Raw genomic sequence first — 11,018 nt, forward strand, 5'->3', positions numbered from 1 at the left:
ACGCACAACACAGTATACATTACAGGGTACACAAAAAAATAAAACTATTACATTTTTATTACATTTTGTTTATTTAATAGTCGAAATGTAGAGAGTGTCAAAGTAAAAATAGAAATATTTTAATATTTTAATAGTTCTTGGGACACTCTTTTTCACCTGTGTACGTACTCGTTCAACTCTCCGTAGAATTATTTAAGAACCAATTCTCTTTGTACGTACTCGTTCACCTCTTTGTAGAATTATTAAAGAACCAATTCTCTTTGTACGTACTCGTTCACCTCTTTGTAGGAATTCAAGATCAACTGCTATAAAAAGAAGGTTTATATCCGTCAATTCATTAGTTGAGGATTGAATCTGAAAGCATGAAGACAGGTTTAGGTAAAGTCTATGATAGAACATTTTTGACTATAATTAGTCAATATTTTACTTTGAATTATAATCGCCAATATTGGTATTTCCAAAATGTGGTCTGCCTAATGCGTGCTTTTAAATTAATTGACGAATTAAGATCTTAGCGCTTTTATTTTATATTGCGAAAATTTTGGTTTCATATAATAAATTCAATAAATATCTCCGGCATTATTTGCATATTCTCTTAACTTTCACGTATCGTGAATGAGTCTTTTTTTTTAAATCGGATCCGAACGGTTCAGCCGTTTCGACATTTATTGGATACAAACAGTAGGAAACAAACAGCTGGCCAAACCAAATAAATATATTGAACCTAGAAGTTATATATCCGGTTATATTTTTTCTAGTTTTTGTTTTTGTTCTTGTCGGAGCAGTTTCTGGATTTCGAGGAAACTTTAGAGATTATTACAGGTTTACAAGTTTTAGAAATACATTTTGAAATAATATTAACATCAGGTTGCAAAGATAAAAGGATTAAAGAATCAGTGTTTGTGGCAAGTTCATTTTTACTAATAATGTAAACAATGATTAGATTATGTATTTAATCACCCAGAAAAAAAAACAATGATATTTTCTAATAATTTTTTACAAATCTTAATTGATTTGTTTTTGCTTTAAACGAAGATTGAATTTTATACAGCCATAACCAGATAATACTGAAATAGGAAGACGACATTATATCAATACTTAAGTGTATTTGATGAGGTTAAAAAGCAAATGGTTTTACCAAGCACTTGTAAAATCACTTATTTTGGTAAATGGGTCTGTTTACACTGCACAATTACTGTGTTTCGTCGTCATTAAACTATTTAAAGTTAAAACTTGACTCTAGAAGTTCGAGTTTTGATCCAGATAGTTAGATAACCTTTACTTTCAAATTCGCGTTTTAAAGAACCTGTCAAATCTTTCGTTTTATAGAAGTTTTTAAAAAAAATGCAAAAAAAATCATTTCTGACACCCCTAGGCTTTGTACGCCAATATAATACACCAAAACCATACTGCAGTCCTTCATTTATCATACAGGGAAATTTCCATCTTTCTAAACATCCCAACGAAAGATTTGACAGGTTCTTTGATTTATATTTTTTTGTATTAAAAAAACGTAGGTAAAAACAACTTTACACTTTTGTTAAATTTAAAATCATATGTTTGGAGAAATTACAATTTGCCAATTATAAAGCTAGGATGCGGTAAAGTTTAAAAAAAAGCAAAAATCGTGATTGGTTAAAAGTGATTTCTACCAAGCACAGAGTAGATAATATTTATATTCGGTTCGACGCCATCATCAGTTCTATAGGAGAGGTTTCACCAATAAAGAAACTGAATTTTTGCCACAAACTAATTCCGAAATCTTTGCAGTCTGATCGACCTTAGACATTTCAAACTATGAATACTGTTAGATAAAAAAAGTTTGAAATATGGTTTACATTTTCTGGTTGCAAATGTATAAAAGTTTAAAAATTTGAGATTGTGAGAAAAACTCAAAATTCTTTTAAAAATGTTTAATGTAATAAAGCCCTTTGCTTATGTTAGCTGTAGCTGGCTAAACGGCTGGACCAATTAATTGGCTAATACATTTTTGAGAAACCAAGAGATAGGTTGAACAAAGGAATTGAGTCATTGCCACAAACTCTGATTTATGAATCCCTTTATCTCTACAACCCAATGTTGTAGACCTTAGATATTTCAAACTATGAATTCTGATGGATCAAATAATCAAAGTTTGAAATATCAAAGGGTTAGGCCATCTGGTTTTAGAGATATAGGTATTAGAAATTGGGATTTGTGGCAAAGACTCGATTTCTTTGATATTTTTTTCTCAAAATTGAATTTTTTTTGATTCTTTTGTTTTGTTCAAAGTTAAATATTTTTTATTTCCTAAGCTAGTAAAATAAACGGAGAAAAAAATTGTCTATTTTTTTAATTTAGGCAAAAATGCAGCAAGGAATCTTGGGACAATATTTGGAGATCAACAGGAACCGTTCCCAATAAACTCAGTCAGGTTTTATACTTTAAACCTTTAATCTATTATACTTTGCTTGTCTGTTTGTGTGTTTGTGACCGATAAACGTCACAACGGCTTATCCGATTGGGCACAAAATTCTTATGGAACTTCATATTTTCCCTAAGAAGGTTTATGGATGGTTAGAATTAAAAAAATTTGCCTTAAAAAATTTAAATTCAAAATCAACGAATAAATCAATATAAGATCAACAGTTTTAAGTCAAATCGAGGCTTAGTTCAAAATAAAATAATTCTTAATGGTAATGAAATGTTTTTTTTCAAATAAACATATTATATTCAATTCTAATATTAATGCTAGATGTTTCATTAATTTTATTATTATTATTGTTATTATTAATTATTATTATTATTATTATTATTATTATTATTATTATTATTATTATTAATTAGGGTTTCCGTTGAAATTTTCATGAACATTTTTTATTTTTGCGATATTTTCGTTCAATTTTTGCGCAACAAAAATCGAAATTTTTCCATTTCCATTCTAAATAATTTCACGAATTACGCAAAGATTTCGACCGAATTACGGAAAAATTTTGAACAAATTTTGCAAAAATGTCGGACGAATCACTAGAAAAATTTTTTAAAAGTTTTAGCTTTCGTTCACATTTTCATTGGCTGAACGAAATTTTCGCGAAAGAGATTGAACGAAAATTTGGAAACCCTAGTAATAATAATAATAGTAATGATATTAATAATTGTATGTAACACAGGCCGTTTTCAATTTTCAATTCAAAAATTCAATCTGCTTTACAAGAATAATTACTTAGATCTTTAAAAAAATCTTTATTATAATTATTATTATGTTTTTTTTCTTCAGGTTCCTGATGTGCCTTTATACATGGAAACGGCTTCTGGTACCAAGATATTTCCAAACCAAACCCTAGACACAGCACAGGTTAAGGGAACAAAAACAAGGGGTGCTTGGCTTCGAGGACAATGTTTGCGCATTATCCACCAATCAAAAATTAAAATATATTTTTGAATATTTTATTTAGCAAAAAAATTTACTTTAACAGTATTTTTATATAGTTGTTGAACAGACCTTCCTTCAAGTGGAATGCTGATCCCAATGCGTTGTATACACTACTCATTGAAGATAATGATATCGAACTTGGGTAGGTGACTGCAGTAATAAAAAGTCGGACATAATTTGAACTGAGCTAAAAACTTTAAAATGAGATATCCTTAGTTCCGATTACTTAATCTGAGTATCCAATGGACACACTTTTGATTTTCTTCTTAAACCGTTCTTTCTTGGATATAGCAGAGCAAAATCAAAAACCGGTTTTTCTAAATTAGAGAGTTTCTCCTATTTCTGTATATAATCTTAAATGGCGCGCAAAATTTCAAATTTATCGGCTTCATTGACGCGACTCTGATTGGTTTAATTTTATACACTTTTCAGGATACAAGTACAAGATTATGCTAGTCTCGATATTATGAAAAAGAGATGATCAATCATTAATCTCGATATCCACCATTCTAAAGTTTTCAGCTCTGGTAAAAGAAGATGTCTTGGTTTAAATCCTTTGCTTTAGATCCCGTTTTCACTCACAAAAGTCATTCACGTTTTTTTGGTGGATTTTCAAAAAATGAAATAAAAATTTGTCTAAGTTCATTGCTTAGCAAGAATCAGTGCTTTAAAAAACGTTAAATTCTCAATCACGAAAATTGACCAAACCTTGTCATTCTTTATATGTATTGTATGGTTGTATAATAAATCGACTTTTTAAGATGAATTTTTAATTTTTAGTTCGATCAAGTATGCTCATTTGCTGGTTACAAATATACCAGGTAAACTTTATTGTATTTATTAGAATTGTCGAGTCATATTATTCGATTCATGCAAGTTCTCTCACTCATCCGACCTATAGATAAAACTGACCCAACTGATGGGTTTTACAACTTGATATTGTATTAGATCTTAAACGAAGTTGTGATGGCTATATAATATTTAATTTCTAATTACTCGATAATTAGGTTTGATTTCTACAGGTCAGTTTGCATAGCATCCATTTTAAAGCTTTTTGTTCATGCGCAATATGAAGCGATTTAGATGATCAAGTGTTAATTATACCTAATAATATCTTCTCTGGGTTTTCTAATAAACTTCCATAGATGGAATTTAAAGAATTTGAGCCGCGGCTTAAATCCGCCAAAACCCGGTTTAAATTTAGCGCCGGCTTAAATCTTAAAACATTTGATACAATTTTAAGTGGAACCAACCAAATTTAAACCGCAGCTTTAATTTAAACCACCGCTCAAATTCTTTAAACTCGGCCACAGGTTTTTTATTCCATTTGAGTTACTTTGTTCTATACTTTGCATAGATTAACAAAACATTATTAATAAATCTCCTTCAACATATTTATAAATGAAAAAAAAATCAACTTTTGAAAAATTACATTATTTTTTGTTCCAGTTTCTATTAGTTTTAAAGAAACTATCTGAGCTTAAAACTTTTGAATGGTGGATATCAAATTATCAGTGCTTGTTCTCCTCTTTTTCTTAATCCCAGATTAAATAATGCTTGTTCTCCTCTTGTATTAAACTCCATATTAATTAACTGATCGGGATTCAGGATATCCCATTCTACAGTTTTCATCTCTGAGTATATTCCGTCCTTCTATCTGAATATTTTCCGTCCTTCTATCTGAATATATTCCGTCCTTCTATCTGAATATATTCCGTCCTTCTATCTAAATATATTCCGTCCATCTATCTGAATATATTGCGTCCTTCTATCTGAATATATTCCATCCTTCTATCTGAATATATTCCGTCCTTCTATCTGAATATATTCCATCCTTCTATCTAAATATATCCCGTCCTTCTATCTGAATATATTCCGTCCTTCTATCTGAATATAATGTCAGGGTCGAATGTGTATGGTGGAGACGAGGTGATAGAATATATTCCGTCCTTCACTGTGAATATACGGGATAATGAAAAACTAGAAACTAGAGTGAATATTACCAACAGGTACAGTAATAATTGCCCTGTAATTTAAAGGTCCCCAGCCCAGCAAAAATTTATGAATTTTGCCAATTATTTTTTAAAAACCAAAGCTTCCAACAAGTGCTTTATAGTGCTAAAATGTACATATAAAGGGCTACAGAAAAGCCTAAGTAAAATAAAGCGGTAAACTGCGATACTTCAAATTGATGAGACTTTTTATAAGCAGGCTGAATCTATGTGATTGTGAAAGGGACTGATCACGCTTATTTTCAAGCGATCCTTGATTTTAAGAGTGGCAAGTTTGATTCACAAATCACTATGGTATCCTTTCAGCCTCTTCCTGAGTAACATAAAGGAGTTTTTCTATAATAAAAACTTTAAAGATTCTTACTTTTCAATAAATCGTCTCTCTGTATCAACTTTTAAAGATTAATTGCAATTTCAAAAAATATTAATTAATATTAATAATAATGGAGGGTCTCTTGAAATTACGTCCCTACAGTTCCTTTAAGCTATGAACTACAATAGAATGAAAATACCATTTTAGGCATCTTGTTCTTGTGTACAAACAGCCTGGGCGGATAAATGTAAGTACTTTATTTGACGAATTAATCAATTATAATCATAATCCTTTCCTGATTTTGTTTTTTAGCGAAATCAACTAAATTGGGCAATAAAATAAGGTCCCAAAAAAGTGATAGATATTTTGTCAGCTTTATAGAATCAGTTATCACTTTCCCCCTCCCCCCCATAGAAATTTTTTTTTTTACTCCCAATCCAGAAGGATGCATGGCAATTAAAATAAACACAATAAAGCACATATAATAGGAACAGTAGAAATTATTTAAAAGATCTATTTCTTTTTTACATAAACTAATTTTTTAAAGTTAGAAATCTCTGAAGTATTGTTTGTTCTATTATCTGAACAGTTTATTTTATTTTCTTCCTTTAGTTTGATAAGAAGCAGTCTGGATGTAATCCTGAAATATTTTCTAACAGAATAATTGATCATGATGCTTTACAACAACAGTATGGACTACAGGTTAGTTTATAGAATAGAATAGAATAGAATGATTGATCATGATGCTTTGCAATAACAGTATGGACTACAGGTTAGTTTATAGAATAGAATAGAATGATTGATCATGATGCTTTGCAATAACAGTATGGACTACAGGTTAGTTTATAGAATAGAATAGAATGATTGATCATGATGCTTTGCAATAACAGTATGGACTACAGGTTAGTTTANATAGAATAGAATAGAATAGAATAGAATAGAATAGAATAGAATAGAATAGAATAGAATAGAATAGAATAGAATAGAATAGAATAGAATAGAATAGATAAAATAGAATAATATGGAATAAAAAAAGAAAAGAATACACATTAATAAAATATTCATTTTTTAAGCAATAATATTCCTTTTCTAAGCAATAATATTCATTTGCTAAGCAATAATATTCATTTTCTAAGCAATAATATTCATTTTCTAAGTAGATAATAATATTAATTTTTTAAGTATATAATAATATTCATTTTCTAAGCAATAATATTCATTTTCTAAGCAATAATTTTCATTTTCTAAGCAATAATATTCATTTTCTAAGCAATAATTTTCATTTTCTAAGCAATAATTTTAATTTTCTAAGCAATAATATTCATTTTCTAAGTAGACAATAATATTCATTTTTTAAGTAATACTGTTTACTGTTCAGGGCCCGGTTGCTGGAAACTTTTACAGGATTGGATATAGTTCCGGGAATACGGAATATTATATATGCTATCTTTCCGCTTGTACAGGTATTTATTAATTAAAGACTTTTTAATTTTTTTACCGCCTTTAACCAACTTTACAGACCCATGATTCCCCCCTCCCCCAACAGCTGGATGGTAAATTACTTAATTGTAGGACAATTTTACCAGAAAATAAAATAAAAATTTTCACTTAACCACGAGTTCCCTCAACCAATTTTGCTTGCAAAACATCCCTTGATGCGCTCTAGACGTTTTGTAGGCAAAATTGATCTTGGGAATCCTTAGTAAAGTAAAATTCCCTGAACTTCCCTGTAAAATAGTTGTAAATAATCATTTGTTTACCACGGGTTCCCTCGATACACAACCAAAATTGGTTTTGGGACCCTCCGTAAAATAAAAATCTCTTTACTTTCCTGTAAAGTAGGTATAAATAATTTTAACTCAAACCATCTTTCCAGGTAGACCACTCCCAGTCCTACTGAGCGGGATTAATGATAAACCATTATCAGAGTGTTAAATGACGAGGCCCAAGATAGAACACCAAGATAGAAGTTTAATTATATATAAGCATTATACAATATGGCAGGAGAATCGTTTATTAAATACATATATTTTCACTTTCATTTGATAACAAAACAATTTCACAGAAGTTTGAAATAAAGTAGAGAGATTGTTGCTGGTTTTTCTTAACCTTTAAAAGCTGCGTGGGAGGGAGGGGGGGGGGGGGGGGGGGTTCCAGGGGGATTCAAGAGACAAACCAAAATTGGAGTGGGATATGACGTATAATTTCTTCTTTCATAGAAAGGGTAATTTCCTTTCTGGAATTTATTTGCTGTTATCGCCGATACTAAAAAAAATAAATATATATTAAAAAATCAACAAACAATAGCAGAACAGGGTGTTGTAAGATTTAATACTTTTTTATATGGCCGAAACCTCCTACGTTTTTTCTTTTTGTATAACTTTCAATATGGATTAAACACTTATTAATCTGTCTTTGTCTATCCATCTATCCATCTATCTTCATTGTCTATTTCATTTGAGTCTTCTATTTTATGTCAAGGTAACAGTTATTGGTAACACACTTATCTAGTTTACCTGGAATTGATAAACTCAGATTTTAAACCAGAATTTATGCTTGGAATATTCCTAGACTTAAAGAAAGCTTTTGATTGCTGTGATTTAGACATACTTTTAAAAAAGCTAAATCATTATGGTTTCAAAAATGTGGCCAACACCTGGTTTAAAAATTATCTTGTTAATAGAACTCAATATGTATGTAAAATGAAGCTTTTTCAACAGAAAGAATTATAACATGTGGTGTTCCTCAAGGAAATGTTCTAGGGCCCCTGCTGTTTCTGCTTTATATAAACGATTTGCCCCTAGCAACATCTTTTTTTACCAGCCTCTTTGCAGATGATACTAGTTTTTTAAAGTCATCTCCTGACATTGCAAGCCTAATACTTGATGCAAACACTGAACTAAAAAAAGCAGCAAAATGGTTTCAAGCAAATTGTTTGTCACTAAATGTCTCCAAAACAAAATAGAAATAGAAATATGCACTTTGACACCAACAGTTGTAATATATAAATAGGAAATGAGATACTTGAGATACTTGAAAGGATTAGTAATGACTGTGTGAACAAATATTTCAAATTTGTTGAACTTAAACTTGACGAATTTTTAACCGGGATTTTCAAATTGAACATATCTCGAATAAAATTGCTAGCTCAATCTTTGCTTTGTCTCAAATTAAGAATATCGTCTACTTATTTACAACTCTCTTGTAAGGCCTCAAATTGAATATGGAATTGTTACCTGGGGAGGGGTTAAAAACTCTAAACTGCAAAAAATTAGATCTTTGCAAAAAATAGGCAATCAGAGATGGAATTTAAAGAATTTGAGCCGCGGTTTAAATCCGCCAAAACCAGGTTTAAATTAAATTAAATATTGAAACATTTGATACAATTTAAAGTGGAACCAATAATATCTAAACCGCGGCTTTAATTTAAACCGCCTCTCAAATTCTTTAAATTCGGCCACAGAGCGGTTAATAAAAGTACTTTCAAGGCACATTCAAATCCATTATTTTCAAAACTGAAAGTTCTTAATCTTGATGATACATACAAACTTTGTGTTCTGACATTTATGCATGGATACTTTAATGATAACCTTTCCTCTTCCTTCTAAAATATGTTTAAGTCTTTAGCTGAACCGAATAGAACAAAATCATATAAATTAGAACGGGTTTTAAACAAAAATTTAGAAAGCTTTCCGTCCGCAATGTTTCCTGAATTGTGGAATGAAATTGAGAATTATGAGAGGTTTAAATGCGAAAAACCTAGCTGTATATCGTGTGAATAATTTTTATATAAAAAAAAACTAAAATAACTGAAACTTTATTAGCTTATTTCTGTTTCTGTAACTACCATCATTAACACCCTGTATTTTAATCATCTCAAAATAAAAATCCTTTATGAGATGCCGGTAGATTATTTTCCTAATGTTCAGGGTTACCCGACTTTATTATAACCATTAATGTGAATTTGTAGATTTTCGAAGCGTTACTTGTTGATCCTGTATCCTCTATAAGGATAGGATAAATTACTTTTGAATACTGATTGATACAGATTAGATAATACTAAAACTGACTAGTTCATGAGCAAAGACGAAAAAGGGGGGATTAAAAATCCTTGCTATATGCTAATAATTCAGCTAAGTATCTAAAATGATAAAATGTTTCGAAAAACTGTAAAATGAAATTTTATAAGACAAGTTTTCTGGTTTGTTTGTTTCTTTCGGAACTACTTTTTTGTGAGAATTAATTTCATGATTCGAATTATTAAAAAATCACCAAAGAAGATAAGAAAAGTCCGAAAAGTTTGGAATTTAAAAGCTTCTAAATAGATCATGAAAAGGTAAGGTAAGGGTTTTAATTAAAATTTTATAGAATAAAATAGACTGATAACTTTAATAGTTTGGGCGCTAAGGACGGTTGAAAAAAATGCCTAAAACGGGTACAAAAAATTAAAATGTTGGTTTTAAACAAATCTCAAAATGTGACATGTTTCGACATGCATTTTTCAAGAGCTTTTTAAAAATAGTTCTGTAGCTTTAGTCACAAAAAAGTTATAGGTTATAATAGATTTTTTTACAGACCGGAATTTTTTCCGCCCTGCACCCTACCCTATAAATAAAAAATAAATAAATTAACAAAAAATCCTTTAAATTACTATTTATTAAAAGTCAAAACATTTTACGGTGATAGTGTCAAAATGAGAGTGCTAGGACAAAAAGACTACAGGGTGGCGCCAAACGCCCCCCCCCCCCGACCGGCCTGTTTAGGGTTAAAGAAATAATGGAGACCACTTTGGTAAGAGACCTGCTATTTTTATCAGAAAACCCAAAACTTTGAGTAGAGACCAACAACTTTTATCGAAAGCACCAAAACTTTGGTTAAAGACCAACAACTTTTATCGGAAACCCAAATCTTTGGTTTGAGATCAACAAATTTGTATCGGAAACACATTTCTTTGGTTTGAGATCAACAAATTTGTATCGGAAACACAAATCTTTGGTTTGAGACCAACACCTTTCATCGGAAACCCAAGTCTTTTATTAGAGACCAACACCTTTTATCGGAAACCCAAGTCTTTTATTAGAGACCAACAACTTTTATCGGAAACCCAAAACTGTGGTTAGAGACCAACAACTTTTTTGGAAACCCCAAAATATTCACTGAAAACAAATAATAATAAAAAATAAAATGTCGATAATTCCTCAGAGCTTAGTTTTGATTTGATGAAGTTTGAAAAAAGTAAATATTAACATATTAGTATAAACTCTAAACAGTTGTGTTGTTC

General features: G+C 30.2%; 1 protein-coding gene across 1 annotated transcript; it reads left to right on the forward strand.

Annotated features, from left to right (window-relative positions):
- Positions 1-288: 288 nt before the first annotated feature.
- LOC111714459 (putative odorant-binding protein A5) lies at positions 289-7,778 on the forward strand (the record flags this gene model as incomplete). Its single annotated transcript, XM_023489565.1, is given in 11 exon segments — positions 289-378; positions 759-822; positions 2,341-2,413; positions 3,257-3,334; positions 3,469-3,554; positions 4,193-4,233; positions 5,316-5,421; positions 5,945-5,984; positions 6,350-6,439; positions 7,116-7,200; positions 7,614-7,778. Coding segments are annotated over 11 exon segments (738 nt in total). The 3' UTR covers positions 7,673-7,778.
- Between the last annotated feature and the right edge of the window lie 3,240 nt (positions 7,779-11,018).

The sequence above is a fragment of the Eurytemora carolleeae genome, unplaced genomic scaffold (genome assembly GCF_000591075.1).
Source record: "Eurytemora carolleeae unplaced genomic scaffold, Eaff_2.0 scaffold1337, whole genome shotgun sequence".
NCBI lineage: Eukaryota > Metazoa > Arthropoda > Copepoda > Calanoida > Temoridae > Eurytemora > Eurytemora carolleeae.